This window comes from Lissotriton helveticus, chromosome 1_1 (genome assembly GCF_964261635.1).
Source record: "Lissotriton helveticus chromosome 1_1, aLisHel1.1, whole genome shotgun sequence".
Lineage (NCBI taxonomy): Eukaryota > Metazoa > Chordata > Amphibia > Caudata > Salamandridae > Lissotriton > Lissotriton helveticus.
In genome coordinates this window covers 1,291,168,238-1,291,186,527 of record NC_136057.1, presented here as the reverse complement: position 1 = coordinate 1,291,186,527, position 18,290 = coordinate 1,291,168,238, and the positions used below count along the sequence as shown (strand labels likewise).

Here is an 18,290-nt window from a genome sequence, read left to right as displayed (position 1 = left end):
GACAGACATACACCTTGGATACCGTCATAGAAAATATCCAGGTTGTATTGGTACTGGTGAATTGAGTGCTGAGTAGTAGTGATCTGTTGTGCGTTCAAACTTTTTGTAAGGCTGCATGACGTCTCAGTATGTAAATATTGTTAGTTTTGATTGATGAACACACAGATCTGCGTGTGTAAATATTCATGAGACATAGCAATCTGTATACATGTGCAGCACAATGCAGCACACATTGAGGAGTACACATACAAACATTGAGAAAAGAGATCTGCTGCTTAGCCTTCAACATTGGGTGTTTGGGACATTTGTTTGCATCCCTTGGACATTTTTGTAGGTTAAGTATGGGAATGCACCGACATTTTGGTATTTCAGCAGTAAGTGCAACCCTCTAGCCATTGAATTGGTACTTGTGGCAGGGTATGGGGATTGTGCAACATAACTGGTGCTTGTTTGACGTTTCAATGATGTAGGCGTTCTGAGGCACACTAAGTAACCTTACTTTACATTATCAGCTCATATATATTCCTCATGCTATAAATCATGCATGTTCCCAAATTGCATAAAACACAAATCATGAACATTCCATGGTTATGTTGGGCATTACTGATAAAGGTACATCACAAAACGCAGATAAAACAGACATACAAACCTACTGGTCCACCGATCACCAGTCGAAGGTAGTTTATGGCATCTGCTTCCCAGGAGATGACATCTATCCATTTATGTTTCATTTGATAGGTAGTATGGCCCATTTGGCAGGATAGCCTGGCTCACCCTGCCACCAGCTGCAAGCATCCTTGGGAGGTAAGGGACTATCAACCATATCAAACTGCCCAACTCCGCCTCACTAAAGTTCCTACCCTTCCCAGACATTGTGGACACCATACCAGAAACACTACTGCCCAAAACTAACACCCCAATAAAACCTACTTACCCCAACAAGAAATACCCAAATAACAAACTCTCAACAATACAAAGACAATTATTACAAAACCACAATGGCACTGCACCACATGTATGACAGACAGAAACAAAATATACTCCAAACCCACACTGACACGACGAAAATGCATTTTTCTCACTGGCACACAGTCCAAACACCTCCAACACCATGCACAGACTAACAGAGACTAAGACTAAGTGAAAGTAACTTCACACTTCCTAGTTTGCAGCCTCCTATACCCAATGAGTCCTTTCCTGGTTGTATCCCGCCCGTTTTTTACAAATGTATTGTTTTTTCTGACGCATTGGTACAGAAATTGTCAATGTGTGATAAACGCACAACGCATTAGCCATAATGCTTTTTCAACACATTGGCACAGATGGGCGGCTTATGACCTGCGCATTGGGGTAATGCAACACGCAAATGGGTTGATGCATGGTTTCTGACCCACAGAAGTGGCATATTGTCTGGGATACACTATAAGGAATTATGTCTCTTGCTCCTCTTTTCTTACGTGACAGGTTTCATATTTTCTGATGTGTGAATTTTCAGTGTTCATTGGGCCCACCTCATGGGGAGCTGGTGCAGGGAAGTGTAACAAATCACCTTGCTGCACTGCCCCATGTCAAAGTTAATGGGCAGAAATCCACTGTATTCATCCTATAGGGTGCATTTCTGTCCATTCACCCTGCACTGGCGCATTTTCTGGCAGCCTAGCTACAATGCAGGCACCCTTGCACAATGGTGCCAGGGTACCTGTGTTGGGCCTAGGTAGCCAAACCAACACTGGCACAAGGAAAGAGGCAACATTTGAAGGTGTTATGGTATACACCTTACATTTTTTGCAATGTGCTTGCAAACATTTGTGCGAAGGGAGGTATTTGTGCTGCACCTGTGGACATGCCCATTATATGCCCCTCGGTTGACACTCACAGGACATCATGTACACTATACTGTGATCCACATATGTAGGACAGAAACCAACATTATGAAGTGCAGGACACACACTCAGTCATGGTACACTGTTTGATTTGTTTGGTACTACACTCACAGGTAAGGGCTCACGCTCAACTTACATTTCATCTCTAGGTGGATACAAGATTTTGATGAACGCAACAATGCGCTTGTACACTCAGGTCAGAGTTGCACAACTCTTGCCATGCAAAGGAAAGTTCATATCACAATCCCGCCATCCTTCCATGTGCAATGGGTTAGTGTGTATGCACTTACAGTTTTATCTGTTCTTTAATCCAAGTGAAATCACACTCTTGACATCTGTGTATTCTTCAGGTGTCAGATGTCTGTATATAACATATCCAGTGTAAGCATGGGCTGAAAATTCGTTCCGCTTGCGAAATTTGCGGATTTTTGGCCATTTCGCATTCCGCGAATCGCGCGAAATTGCCAAACAATCCGTAATTTGCAGGTTCGCCAATGTTTTTTGCTTGTTCGCGTTTCAAAAATACAATCTCGCGTGCGCTGCGTTGACTTACCTTGATTCTGAGTTTGCCGAGTTGTTTTCCTCCCGCGAACAAGATGGTCGCGCCCAAAAACAACTGCATGGGTAAGTTCGCGGTGCCAGCGCTATAAAAAAACAACAGCGAACACGCCAAAATAAAAAAAATCGCAAGTTCGCATAAATTCGCGGATTTGGCGGACCGCGAATTCCCTTTCGCAAAATTTCGCCCATACTTAATCCAGTGTCATACTGCTCTGGCTATTTACTCACTGTACAATGGCATCTGCTCATATTGGATTTTTTCAGGCCTTTGTTCCTTGTTTCACTGCTGAGCAATGCATTGCAAATGTGTTCTTTATTTACTTTATCAGTAAACAACAAAGTGGATGAACCCTGTAAGGGATCCAAATGTTAAGCTGACGCAATGCCATACACTGGAATGGGAATAACCTTTGGGTTTTTATGAAAAACACTCGCCCACCAACCTAGTTGGTGGCATGCTTCCTCATTGGGTTCTCAGCCGGGCTGCCGAGTGCAACCCAGCTGTGCTACGACACCTGAATTACAGCGGAGCAGTTTTTTTGGTTTTGTTTGAGTGAGGAGGGAGTGCTCAGGGTGTGGTTATACAAGTAACTCTGAGATACTCAATGGATACCTTTATTCTTGAGTTCTAGGGCACGGTTAAAAACAGAGAGGGGATAATTATGAAGATATGATTGATTTTCATTATCCCCTTACCTGGTCCACATGTTTCAGCCTCGACAAGAGGTGCTGAGGTTTTCTTCAGGACCAAAGAAGGTGACTAAGTGAGTGTATTGCAGCACACACGCTAGAGTGTGCTGTGGTGCAGTGATGTCACCGTACATACGGTTTTCACCATCAAAAAAGAGTATAAGAGTTACAGATAGTATGCAGCCTTTATCGATCCCGGAGGGGGCGAACTCCTGTAGTCACACAGTCATCAAGGATATCCGTCTGCCTGCGATGCTTACTGCGGGCCTTCTCGGTACTGTAGCAATATGTGGTATATGTGTCAACGTAGCCAGGAAATAATTCACATGTGCTGTGTTTTGTGATGCACAACACATTTATGTATACTTTCTTTACAAGTGACAGCTTTTACATGTTCGCATGACACTAGGCCTTTGTCCATGAAAAATGTCACTTACTATCTCTGATGGTATCTGCAAATACGTTACTTACAGCCAAATACTATCATTCTGCATGGTAACACATTGTTGATATACACTACAATGTGAGGTTATTCTCAGGTTTGGTAGTTAGTGGTTTGTGTTCCTAACTTCACTGAGTCCCAGCTGCTGGACACTTTGCTGCTGCACAACACAGCAAGACTGCTAGCAGGGCAGGTCTGCACTGTTCACGGGCAAGGGGAGAGTAATTATCAAATTGGAATAGTAAATGAGGCATGCCTGGCTTGTACCTTTAATACAGTACACTGCTTCACATTTCATTTCTATTTATGTGCAATTGATAGGTGAGACACATGGCCCCATGTTGCTCAACAGCTTTGATGACATGATTATTACATTTGAGGCCAATTTCTATTTGACAAGATGTGGGTGAGCTGATGTTTATTGGGACTGTGACATAAACACCAACACAAATAATGTATTCAAACATTTATTTCCATGTTAGACTTCCTATTATGTTTGGGCATTCTCTCCATCAAAGTACATGTACTTTAAGAGAAGAAATTCTGCACAAGGTGGGTGCGTCACCAACTACCAGCCACTGTATTTCGAATCACTCCTCCATCCTCATGCTCCTCAACTGGGTCCTGAGCATCATGGTCCATGTCCCACAGGACATTGTCCAGAAACAGATGTTATGAAGAATGGCACAAATCAGGATGATTTTGCAGACCAAAGAGGGTGAGTATAGCAATCTACCCCCTGACATGTCCAGGCATCTTAACTGGGGTTTCAGCACACCAACGCTTCTCTCCACGATGTTGCAGGTCATAACCAGTGCATGGTTGTAGTGTCCCTCCGGCTCAGTGTGGGGATGCACTTCTGGAGTCATGAACCATTGCTGGAGACTATATCCTTGATCAGCTGAAAGTTAGACATGCTTTTGCTCTCAATTACAGCTACAATCATATCTGTGTGTGTTATGTGTACTGAATGGCTCAAACACATTTATTACTGTATTTCAAAATATGTGTTACTTATACAGTAGGCCATAGGTTTTCATATATCTCTTCCAGTTCTCTGTGAGATTGCAAATGATGAGCAAAGCCTGAAACATTATGCATTTCTACATCCAGATTTTCTTGTTTATCCAGTAGCTTACTGTGATGGGTATTTAGCGATGTACCTGATCAATCAGTGTTATGTGCACTCATAATATTTTTGTGAAGTGACAGAATATTAATCTGATATCTATTTAGTGGGTGCTCATTAGGTAGGTTGTGACATTGCAAACATGTTTAACACTCACATACAAATGTCCATGTTAAACCGCAGATTGTGTTTGTGGCCTACATGACATTGGCACAGCTGTTTCATAGTTCAATTACTTTACCATGTGATTTTGGTGCATACACTTGGTGCAGTTCAAAAATGTCACATGCAATGCCACTCTATTTATTGTCAGCATTCAAGTATTGTTTTTGCCATAAACGTTGTTATGGTGCACTTTCATTGATGCTTATGTATTGTAATGCGGGCCATATTTATGTGGGACACACTGATGTTCTTACAAGGAGATTTCTACTCTGAAAGTAGACATTGGGTTTTTCACATGTATGTGTATGATACAAATATTTAGGGGACTGTTTACTATGCCATTAATTTTACTAATTGTTGTCGCTAATGTATGTTGAGATTGGTATCCAGAGTAAACTGTGGTGCTTTATCCAAGCTGGATTTTATTCTGTGTTGATGACTGATGTATGACCTGTTTGGGTGCATTGTGTTTGTCTTAATGATTGTCACACTGCTAGCTTCATATGCTTTTCATTTGGGCTACTTACTCCACAGCACACGTGCGCCATCACATTGGTTACATCAGTCAATGCGGCCTTCAACCTATGTGTATGTGGGTACACAGAATGTCGGTATTGCTGAGACATATGCATGTTTTGTACTATTGGTGGCCCAATGTTGTCCAGTATTGACATTTGCCCATGTCTGGGAACTACACTGACATGCAACACATGGCCTTTTCACATACTTCTTCCTGGCTTAGTCCAGTAACTTTAATCAACATACAACTATACTGTTATGTGTGACACACTTTGTCATTTCCACAGTACATTCTCTCACACCATTGACCTTGCTGACCTTTGACTGATACCAAGAGTAGGTAAGCTATTGAAGAGACACCGATCTCAGACTTTTGTTGCCTCTGTTCTCATGTGGACTTGTCTGACATACCACATGGTTTCATCAGTGATTTGTTACCTAGTGATGTTGATGTGGTTTCATCCATCCACACATAGCGAAATGATACATTGCTACTCACTGAAGTTGTGACGCTACTGCCATAGACAGATTAGTAAGTAGATGTCAGTTTGGGACATCATAGTCTGCACTTGCAGTGCATTGTTCCCACTATACGCACATGATACTGTGGCCCTGATATTTGGGAAAGTGGCACTACAGTGCAGCAAGTCATCTATCTTCACTACACTGTTTCACTGAGAAAGGACAGTAGTGTACAGTATTTTGGACATACTGCACTTACCTCATATTTCAGGCTCCCTTGGCACATAATGTGCTGCCTAGCACAAACACAGGCACACTTGCACCATGGTGCACGGGTGCCTGCATTGCATATGGGATTGTCTTTGTGAAGGAGGGGCACCTACCTGCATATTATGAACCCTCAGAGCCCTGACCATCTATGCATGTGTGCCACAGAACACCTCACACATAGGAAACGGGAGTTGTTGTTTTTCCTTGTTATACATCACCTGGGGACACCAATTGATTTGTCACATTTTGAGGTTTACCTGGTGTGGGACACATGACCTGCCTTCCCAAACTGTTTTTCGTGGCTTGTCTTCATGTACCACAGCCAATGTGTCATTACGTATGCCTCTGTTGGTGATGATCAGGACGTTTGACGCATTTCAAGCTCTGCATGACGCTTGCCGGCGATGCGTCACACATTGCCAAAATCAAAAATATCACTGCATGGGTTTTATGCTTGATTTTACTGGGGAACACCTACCTTGAATATTCTAGTCTCTCTTTGACAAGTTGTTATGTTATGTTATGTTATGTTATGTGGTTTTTATTTGGCGCGCAAATGCTCCAGCTAAGGAGCGTCTTGGCGCCCGACAAGGCAGCTACACAACACAACTAAATAAAACAACACAGAACACACTAACTAAGGGAATAAAAATGTTTTCAAGGCACGACGAAAAGAGAGCAAATCGCTCATAGCGCGAATTGCCGGGGGTAAGGAGTTCCACAGAGCGGCGGCCCGCACTCGAAATGAGCGCCCACCGGCCCTGCTTCGCTTAAAGCGCGGTACCACGGCCAATTCGAGATCTGACGATCTTAAGGGCCGTGCCGGAATATAGTTGGCCATGAGGGTCGTGAGGATCATTGCCGGGGACCCCTTCAAGATCTTATGGGCGACGCAGAGTACCTTAAACTGAATCCGCTGCGCCACCGGGAGCCAGTGCAGTGCTCGAATGGTGCTGGAGGTGGGACAGAATCTTGGAAGGCCCACCACCGCTCTTGCTGCTGCATTCTGGATCCGCTGCAGGCGCCCTATCTCAGCTACATTCAGACCGGCCAGCAAAGAACTAGCATAATCCAATCTGGAGATGACGGTCGCTTGGATCATGAGTTGCCGGGTGGGGGCATCGAAGAACTTTAGCACAGGACGAAGCCCACGCAAGATGCCGAAGTTGTCTCTGGCGCAGGTATTTTCCCACACAGGTCTACAACAACAGGCACACATGGCCACATGAGTCAACTTGTAGATATCAAGTGCTGTGTGTCTAAATTAGTGACGCAATACCGGCGCAGGCCTCTAATAGATATGCCCCATAGTATTGTAAGCACCCTTGAGTTATTGAAGAGCATCGTCCCAGCATGACAATTTCTGCTTAACATAGAAGGCGCTGTGCACCGGGTACCAACCTATGTACGTGTTCTTTTTTTGCTATATGTAAAGTTTTTGCCATAGTATGAACGCTGCAGATAGTAGAATATATAGCACCTTCAGATCTTGGTTATTTCTAGAAAATAGTATCTTTTTTGACAGCTGTTGCATAGAATGTGCACTGTTCTTAGCAGATTTTTTTAATAGTCTGTGGTGTATTTTTCATGACATTTCAGTGTTTGCAAGCAGTTTAGTATAAGGTAAACTCTTCTATAAAGTAAGCACTGTTTACAGTATTCAGTTCTATAATGATATCAACTTCATTTCTTAATGTAGGTTCGGTGTGTGTCAGGGGTTTGATACAGACAAAAGAGGTCTGAGTAGGACATTTGTTATGGAATTGGCATACAGTATTTTGGCTTTATACAGATTTAATACCATACTCCATGAGGGTTTTCCATATATCTGTGGTTGATTGTTGTGAACTGTGCTACGCATAAAGCCATAGCAATTTACAAAACATATCCAGGAAAACAAAGTTTGGATGATGTAGACGTTTCTGATTGGCCCAAGGAGCTTTATTTCACTTGGGCTATCTCACTCCTATGGGAGTCAGACTCTAGCAGGTGTGAGTGCTCTGATTGGCTGTCAGCAACATGGGGAACAATTGTCCTGGTGACAATCACAGGAATTGGGCATAGAGGGGCCGATTACGATGGTGGTAAATCCACGACCGCCGGGCCAGCGGTGAGGAGCACCGACCCCGGGGTCACGGATTTACTGGCATCACCCTTAAAATTCCCACCGCCAAATTAGGATGGCGGTGGGAAGGGAAAAGGAACCTCGGCGGACGGAAAGACCGGCTGCCGTGATCCCGCAAGGCGGGCCTTTTCTGCCCGCCTTGCGGGACCAGGCACAAAGGGTCTATGGAGGCAGTGCTGTGCAGGCACTGCCGTGGTCATTTGGATGCCTGTCTTTTGCCGGCTGAGTTCCCGCCGCAAAAAGACAGGTGGAAAATGCCTTCGGGGGCCCATTGCGGGCTCCCAGGGGGGTGGGGGGGTTATGTGCTGCACGTGGGGGGTACCTATGGTACCCCCCTACATTTGCATGTACAAGGTGGCAGGCACCGCACGGTGGCTCCCATGTTGTACATGCAAATGTAAAACATGTATTTTTACATTGTGGCGGGTGCTGCCACCCGCCACAATGTAAACATACAAGATGCGCCCGTCAGTGTTGCGGGCGCATCCTAATTCGTTTTGCGGGACCGCCGCACCTATGGCGGGCGGTCCCTTTTCCACCAGCGATGTCCGCCCGCCATCGTAATCGGCCCCTTAGTTCCATGTCCTGAAGTTAAGAAAAATTAATATATAAAAGGGCTGGGTAGGGATATTCTGACTCCCTACACCCATGGATGGGTGTCGGAGGCCCCCCTGGGCCAAGGAAAGAATCTGCTGAAAATACATCGATCCCTCATGACTCTTGTGGGATAAAAAAAAAATGGCGGCTGGGCTAAATTTATGCCCCGGTGAGTCTGGGGCTCACCACGGCTCACCTGGGGCTGTGTTCATAAAGGGGAAAGGGTTGTGTGGCTTCCCTCCTCAATCCTGCAGAGGTTCTGGGGAACTCACTCCAGGGACAAAAGTAGTTTATATGAAGAGGAGGATTGCACGCCCCCCTCCCTGAGCCTCCCAGGCCATAATTTAATATAAAATGGTAGGGGGCTGCGTGGCCCCTTCAAAAGCCTCAAAAGGCACTGGGTAGCCCACACCTGGGGCTGATTACTTTAAGGAAGGGGGGTCATGCGGCCCCCTCCTGAAACCATTTATTGCCATTTATGGATCCCATCTTCCGGGGCTGGATCGCAAGCAATGTCCCGGAGTGCCCACACCCGGGACATAGCAGTTTTCCTGCCCAGTGCAGTCCAATGCTAGTTAGATACTTTACTAATGGATATTTAATGTCTCTTCTCACAGTACTTTGGGTATCACGGTTGCCACTTTCAATTTTATTCAAGCAGTAGATAGATCCCAGTAAAGTCTATGAATTGTGGAGGTAGCTCAGTTGTGACAACTATACCCTACATAAGAATAATCCCTCATCTTCTTTCAACAAGGATTATCATCTGTACAGGATCCTCATAGTAGAGGGTCGATTTACATATTGTTGTAAGAATGGAACCCGATTTAGCGCAAAACATGAGGCCATATGAACACATTTTTTCATGCAGCACAGCACCCGCATTTGCTGCGCTGCGTTGCCAAGAGGGAAAATACATTTCAGAGCCATAGCCCCTAAGATTGGTCTGTTGATGTGGTCATTCCCTCCACTGGTGCACATACAGGCTGCTTCGCACATCGCACAGCTTTGCACAATGGTGCTGAGACGTGAGTGCACACTTTAGCATAGGATTTGTACTAGAGGCTTACCGTTTCCGTGCAAATTCCTGTGCCTAGACACAGTCAGAAGTACCCCATGTATCGGATTTGTGATGTGCACTTCAGCACACGAGCCATGCAAGTTTTTTAAGAAATAGACATTTGCCCTTGTTAACACTTTGTTCATGGAAGTGTTTGTTTTTGATGCCAAGGCCACTCTGGGTATCTTATAATAAACTGGTCTTTGTGTTAAAAACTGTCGGTATTTTAGTCGAATTGCCCCAAAAACACCCCTTGACTATGGGGCCTATTACAATGGAGGATTTTCCGCATCCTCCGGGCCGGCGGAAGCCACCGTCGGCCCGGAGGAATGCGGAAAATCCTCTGCGAACCCACCAAAGACCCACCGCCACATTAGGATGGCTGGTGGGTCCTGGTTTCCCTCCGCAGCATTTCCGCCGCGGTAGGCTTACAACCGCGGCGGAAAAGCTCTAATATGGTGACGGTGTCTCCCAGACACCATCAGCCATATTAGGATGGGTTGTGAAAAATGCTTTTCCGCGGTGGGTTTTCCGCCGTGGAAAAGCATGTGTAACTTCACTGCGGGGGCGCGTTACGGGCCCCCTGGGTGAGGTGGGGGTGGGGGGTGCACATGGGGGGTAACTATGGTACCCCCCTGCATTTGTACGCAGAAATCGGCAGGCACCGCACAGTGCCTGCCGCTTTCTGCATACAAATGCAATGTATGCTTTTTTACCATTGCGGCGGATGCAGCTTGAAGCCGCACCCGCCGCAATGGTAAAAATAGAGGATGTGACCGCCAGGGTGGCGGTCACATCCTAATTGCACAGGAGGGAACTCCGCAGGCCATGCAGAGGTTCCCTCCTACTCTATGGTGGCGGACGAACTCAGGTCCGTCCGCCATCATAATCCACCCCCCTAAGTGACGCAAAACAGTGCAAAGGTGGTTTTACATGGACAAAAGGGCATATTTTCGAGCGCAAAATATGTTTTGTGCTTGATAGTGAATACCCTTGTGAGACTTTGCATTGCTCTGCGTCAGCTCTACGCCTTAGTACGTCTGGGCCATTAAGTATTATATTTTGTAAAGCAGTGATAACCTAATTGTTACTTATAAAGTTTTTTTTATATTTTAACAGAAGTTTGCAGGTACATTTATGGGGCTAGTTATCCTTAGCTCTATTTTTCTTTTATTTAGCGCTAACCATTTCTGATTCTTTGCTCGTTTATTGGCACTCCAATTTCCTAATGACATTTCTGCATCTTTACACAAGCCAAATTTATTTTAAATGTCTTTGGGTTAGTAATAATGTGAATTGCTTTCTGGTTGGTTGCCTCCTCAGTTATCAAATCTGTCTTTTTAAAATGGCCTCCAGCAGTACCCGGCGCTCTAGAGAATACCCAAATAAATACATATTTAAGGCATAACTTCACATTGGAACCAAAAACCAGAACAGAAAATAACACCGTTTCACCTGCGAGAGAAACTCATCTGACCTGTCTGTAAACACTGGACGTGTGTATACATAAATCGGCAATGGATTTCTGCTGTGGACAGTAGAAACCCTTATTGCTTCCTGAACTTTGTGCCGTGAATAAAGAGCTGCATTTGGTGAAGATTTCAGAGCTGTTCCCAGGTAAATGCTGGGGTAGAGTGCAGTGCTTTCCTTCCAGAGCCAGTTAAGTTTATCATTTCTTTTTTTTTCGATATCCGGGCAACTTCCTGTATAATTGTAGGGGTATTGTTTATAGTCATGGTTGTAACATTCTGGAAACAAGTAAAATCCCCAGGCCATAGCTGGCCTTTGTAACTTCCCCAGCGATAACGTTCCCTGCATAATACTCTTTGCTGCAGCCTCAAATGCCTTTTTAGCAATTGGATTTGCTTGTTGGGATGTAAGTTTGTGACTTCCTCTAAGGACAAGCTCAGTTGATTTCTTTTGGTATACACGCTTGAGATCCCAGTTCCGAACCCATAATGGTCTCCATTCTTCCCAGTCAATCACTGCAAATCCGCTCTGTTTTATGTCTGGCATATAAAATGTGATGTCGTCGGTAGTTTTCTTGAGATGATGAGATAAGTCCATTAGCTGAGGGAGCCCTCCATTGATAGAGTCACCGGTTTTCTCATCAATATAGGGATAAGAGCCCAGCCGGTCTTTGTAGAACATGGCCAATGTCTGGTTGATGGCGGTTTTCATTGGACTGGCCACGAACTGGAACAATTGCAGACTCAGATTGGTTTTGCGGTGTGTAATGCATTGTTCTGTTGGGGCATTCCAGATGGTAATGAAGGGAGACTTCTCTACCACAGGAGGAGCTCTCAGAGTTGATGACTTGCTAAATGAAACCAGATTGACAAAACACAGGGAGACCCAGAATACTCTGTGTAAGATGTCATTTGGCAGAATGGCGATAAGTTTCATGGTGGACTTCTCTGTAGAATAAATACTTCTCCTCACGCCAAGGAAAATACGATGTTTCACCTAGTGAAGAACAATAACATTGATACAGTTATTGAAATGGGACAGGTACAACCTGAGTCCGCTTACATTTTAAATAATCATAATGTCTCAAAGATTTGTCATTGTGCTCCCATTCTAGCCAATCATCGAATATCCATACTTCTAGTAATAATGTTTTTGGGTGAGTGCATTTATAGTGAATGGCTCAATGTGGTCTTCAACTCTGCCAACTGCACAGTGTTTGCATTTGGATTTTTTTTATTACAAACTTTTATATTAAAAACAATACTGAGGGGAAATGTACAAATATTCTGTGATGTGATCGCATCACACAGCTCAACAAAGTGTAGTGTCTATTTAGCATATGTTAGAAAGGTCCATATACGATCTTCTCCGTGCTACGCCCTGATTCCTCACCTGAAGAGGTGCAACCCACTCGCAAAGAGCCTGAGGACCCCCCCACCCACTGCTGTAGAGGAAGCTGATGATCCAGACCAGGAGACCTTTGCAAAGTTTAGGGCCTGACCTGGAAAGAGGACCTCCAGCCCTGCACTCATCACGGGGGATTGACATCAAGCCCCTGCTGTCCTGATTCTAGAGGTTCGCAAGGAGGATCACTGCCTACTGGATGAGGTGTGAGGTGCGCACTTGGAATCCTGGGGCTCAGTGGAACTGGAAGAAGTATCTGGAAAGGAACAGAAGCCCTTTTGGAGTCTGAGATTGGCCCTCGTGGGTGCTTACACACACCCAGTACAATGGTGAAGGACAAAGACCCTAAACACGGGGAAATGGCCCTCCACACTCCCCCTGAGACTGTACAACCCCTGCTGTCGGACACAGCAACATTGCTGCAGGAGATACAATCCTCCAGGGCGGCATCATAAGACAGGATCGAGAAAGTTCGCTCTGAAGTCACATTGCTCCGCCAGGACCTGTGGAACGTCTCTGAGAGGGTGACAGAAACTGAAATTGTCAAGGAAGTTGAGGAGGCAATCAAGGAACTTCAAACTGGGGTCTCGAAGCTGCTGAGCACCACCAGGAATGTCCTTTGGCATATTGAAGATGCTGAGAACAGGGTGTTCACTCTGAGATCAAAGCCCAAGAATTCCTGACATGGTTAAAAGAGAATCCGCCACATGCTGATAAGGATAAAGAGAGTACAGTGGCTCTTATGTCAAGAGGCGGTACAAAGAAATAAATGTGATATGGGAGCTCTGGAACGAGAGGGGGGGAATAATGGCAAATAATAACTTCAGGGGGGTATCTGTTTAGGGGGTTTGTGGTGCTTTCTAATGAATGTTATGGTAGGACTTAAGGCAGGGGAGGGCGGAGGACACGAGGCTTCCATGCGGCCACAGCTGCCACACATAGGTCCTATGGACCTATTTGCCAGTAGGGGGGGTGGGACCATCGGGGGAGGGACACAGGGGTGGGGGAGGGGTTGCAAAGGGGGTGTGGGACACAATGTAACAAGCTATTACAGAGGAATAAAAGAAAAGAGAATTCAAAAGATATTGAATATTAAACAGGAGTGGAATTTATGTTTGGTTAAGATAATGGTTGATTTGAGGGGTAAGACAAGATTTGTTCAATTAAGTGATTTTTCCTGATGGCCTTGCGGATAATGACATGGAATGTGTGCGGTTTAAATGATAGACAAAAAAGGCGAAAAGTGTCTGTTTTAATAAGAAGTTTGAGACTGGATTTTTTACTCCTACAAGAAACACATATTCAAGCAACTGAAGTACAATTACTGGAACAATTGGGCTTTACTGTTTTAGCTTTTTCAAAACAAATGTCTAGGAATAGAGGAGTTGCAATACTATCTAGACAGAGGGATGTAACTACTAGGAAGAGATTGGAAGATATATGGGGGAGATGGGCCCTGATAGAATGTTTAGTGGGGGGAGAATGGATAACTCTCGGTTCTATTTATGGCTCTACAGGGGACGATCCAGAAATCTTTGAACAATTAGATGTAGAGTTGGCCACTTGGGTCCCTCGTACTTTGTTGGGAGGAGATTTCAATATTAACGGGGCTGGTGGGCTGGGACTAGGACTAGGATCATCTTCAAGATATCGAGGAAGGAAAAAAAGAGTTTATCGAGCAATTTGTTCTATGGCAAGGAATAATGGTTTGCTAGATATATGGGATGTTTTAAAGCCGGGAGAGATGGTATATACATACTACTCTGCGCCTCATAGGGTGAGTACAAGATTGGATTATTTTCTGGTTAGTAGTATTTATGTTTCAAATATACAGATCGAACGGCTACCACGCTTATTGGCTGACCACAATCCCCTAATTATAACTATAAGAGCGACAGTAATTCCAAGAAGGGATATAGTATGGACTTTTGAAAGAGCACTTCTACAGGACGAGATGTACATTCAGCACATGACGTGTTGGATTGAGGAATATCTGGCAGTAAATAGAGGGACTACAGTGGAAGGTATGGTTTGGGACAGCTTTAAGGCTGGGGTGCGAGGGGAGACTTTAAGTTTTAGCGTAAATAAAAGGAAGCAAGAACAACAAAGAAATCAAATCCTCAACAGAAAGCTACTCCTAGCTGAGGAAGAACTGAATGAATGTGTAGCAAGTGTAGTAGGGGGAGTGACAACATCACCTGATAATTCAGTGGAGTCTGCTATAATGAAATTAGCTAAGGCAAGAATGGAGGTAGAGGAACATATTGCACTTAAGGCAGCAAATATATATGTATCTAATAGGGAGAAGTGTCATGAGGCAAGTGAACGAGTAGGTCGAACATTAGCAGTACGAGCAAGGCAAAAGACAGCGATAGGGGAGATAAAAGCGGTTAAAGATAGTTCTGGGCAGGTCGTGACAGACACTCTGGAGATCAGAGAAGTTTTTAGACAATTTTATATGAAATTGTATGAAGAACAGCAAGAGAAAGATATAGACGAAATTACAGCATATCTGAATGATACTCTAAGGGCAGAACTGAAAGATGAAGAAAGGGAGAGGTTAGATACCCCACTTGATTTACAAGAAGTTGAAATGGCACTTACGAGTCTACCCTCTGGGAAAGCAGCTGGCCCGGACAAGATACCGCTAGAGTTTTATAAAGTCTTCTGGAAAGTCCTTGGGAAGGATATGGTGGTTACTATGCAACAGGCCCAGTTGGGGGTATCGATACCAGGCTCTTGGTCAGCTGCTGAGATTGTAGTTATTTTAAAGAAAGGGAAAACATCTATGGAACCTGGGTCATACAGACCTATAACTTTAATGAATACAGATACAAAGATATACTCAAAGGTGTTAGCAACTAGATTCGCGAGCACTATAACCCCGCTTGTCACTAATAACCAGCATGGGTTTATACCAGGGCGTGGAACTACCCATCATACACGGAAACTTATAACCCTATTTGATAAAATGGAAGTTACAGGAGACCCGATCGCGGCATTATTGTTAGACGCCGAAAAGGCATTCGATCGGGTCTCTTGGAAATATTTATGGAGTGTGTTAAGCAGGGCAGGATTTGAGGCGAATTTTGTGAATGCAATAAAAGTATTATATAGGGACCCAGTTGCTGTTGTAAGAATAAATTCAGGAGTAACTAAAACAATACAAATTAATAGGGGAACCAGACAGGGGTGTCCCTGCTCGCCGCTGCTCTTCGCTATGTACTTGGATCCACTTATTCGTAGGATGGAATTGAATGAAAATATAATACCTATAAGTACATATAGAGGGGACTGTAAAATACTTGCATATGCCGATGACGTGGCTGTTATAACATCGTCACCCACAGAGGCTATAAGGGAGGTGGAACTGGAAGCTAAGAAATTTGAAAAAATATCAGGGTACTCCTTAAATACTAGTAAGACTCAAATAATTAAAAATGATAAAACAACATGTCAGGATCAACGAGTGATACAGGCGGGAATATATCTTGGAATTATAATTACATCAGATTTGGAGAAAGTGGTGGAATTAAATATGGATCCTATTTTGACTAAAGTTAGTAAAGATTTAGATAGACTCCAAAATCTACACCTCTCGATAGTTGGTAAGACAAATATCATCAAGATGCTAGTACTTCCCAAGTTCTTGTATATTTTCAGGGCAATTCCACTTATGTTCGACAATCTCTGGTTCAAAAAGCTAGAGCAAATGATTAATCGATTTCTCTGGTCCAAGGGTAAGACTAGAAGAGCACTAAGATTTATGGCACTACCACGGGAGCGAGGAGGTTGGGCACTCTCTGATTTGAAACTATATTATTGGGCTGCTGCCTTACAATACATGGTCGGATTGATAGGAGGGGCTGAAGCGGAAGGGGAGGATGAATTAGGAACATTAGCTATGTATGGACTTTTAATGGGAGAAGAGGTAAATAATATACTACTCAGACAGTTTGATACAGCCTACTTTAAGAGAACTCGGTTTAAGACTCTTATAGCCGCACACTGTATTTGGAAAGCCTTCTGTAAAAAGTATGGTCTGGGGAAAATTAACAGATATACAAGAATTAAGAATAATCCAGTGTTCCCTCCTGATATTTTTTCTGATACGGTGTTTGTGACATGGCAGAGGAAGGGAATTGTGAGGGTGGGAGACTTGATGGATATTGATGGTATTATGCAATTTATTGATATGCAATTGAAATATGGTATTGATACTAGACATTTTTTCAAATACCTACAAGTAAGAAGTTTTATGGCAAATAAAAGGGGGGCCCATGTGGCTTTGAGAAAAATGACATTCTGGAGGTGATACAGGAGGGAATGGAATGTAAGATTAAAAGGTTTTATGCTGAACTACTTAAATCAAGACAAAATGACATGGATAAGTGGGGGGAAGGTTGGGCAAATAAGTTGAAGATCGAACTGGACTGCTTTAAAATGTCATTAGAACTTGGACAGAATGTATTATGCTCTGCTGCATTACAGGCTCAACATTATAAGACACTGTACCGTCTATATTATACCCCGGCAAAATTAGCACAATGGGGGGCGGTTACTGGAATTAATTGTCCAAGATGTGGAAGTAATCAGGCAGACATAGTGCATATATTTGCAACATGCCCACACTTATCAATAATCTTGGAAGATATTAAAAAATTCATGCAGAGGGCTCTAAAATTAGTAGTCACCTTGTCCCCCTCAGTAATATTACTTGGGGTGAACTCAGATGGTATAATGGGAGAAGGATGTTATTTTATTTTTGTTGCAATGGCTGTACTGAGACTAAGTATTGCTTCAATGTGGCTTGACCAGGTACCACCCACATTCCAACAATGGTTAGCTAAGATTTTAAATATATATAATTTGGAGAAGGCAATATATGCTAGAAAAGGAAAAAAGGGGAGGAAACTAGGCTTGAAAATATGGGAACCAATATCAATTTGGAAGGAGGAAGTATAAGGAATAATTGAATGGATCTATTAGAGACATATGTTAAATATAAATATAAATGATCTTGTCCGCCCTGTTTTTTTTTTTTTTTTTTCCGATAGGTTTGCGATAGTAATGTATTGGACAAACTTGATTATTATTTTATTTTTCATGTATGTATTGTATATTTGGATTGTGTCTGTGTGCATTGCTTTTTTGTGTTAAGGAAAGAAAAAGAAAGACATTTTTTTTTTAACTGTAAATAATGTTGTGTTCTACACCCCCGGGGTAGGGGGATAAATTTATGTTTAAAAAAAAAACGTAATAAAAATATAAAAAAAAAAAAAAAAGAGAACAGGGTCGGCAGAAATAATCTACGCTTTGTGGGTTTTCCAGAAGGAGTTGAAGAGATAAGCCCAGGTTTCCTGACCTCATGTCTGAAAATCATCATCTTACCACACAAATTCTCCTCACGCTTTGTGATTGAACAGGCACATCGGGCGCTGAGCGCCAGGCCTCCACTGGGTGCACCTCCCCGGCCATTTATAGTGAAATTCCTTAATTTTCTGGACAGGGAC

The 18,290-nt window shown here is 43.6% G+C and overlaps 1 protein-coding gene across 1 annotated transcript in view; it reads right to left on the bottom strand.

Annotated features, from left to right (window-relative positions):
• LOC144822924 (hyaluronidase-5-like) overlaps nt 1-18,290 on the bottom strand; it is a 426,042-nt gene that overhangs the window by 302,527 nt on the left and 105,225 nt on the right. The window contains exon 2 of the mRNA XM_078680963.1: nt 11,359-12,369. Coding sequence (XP_078537089.1) covers nt 11,359-12,309 — 951 coding nt within the window. The 5' untranslated portion in view covers nt 12,310-12,369. The remainder of the gene's footprint in view (nt 1-11,358; nt 12,370-18,290) is intronic.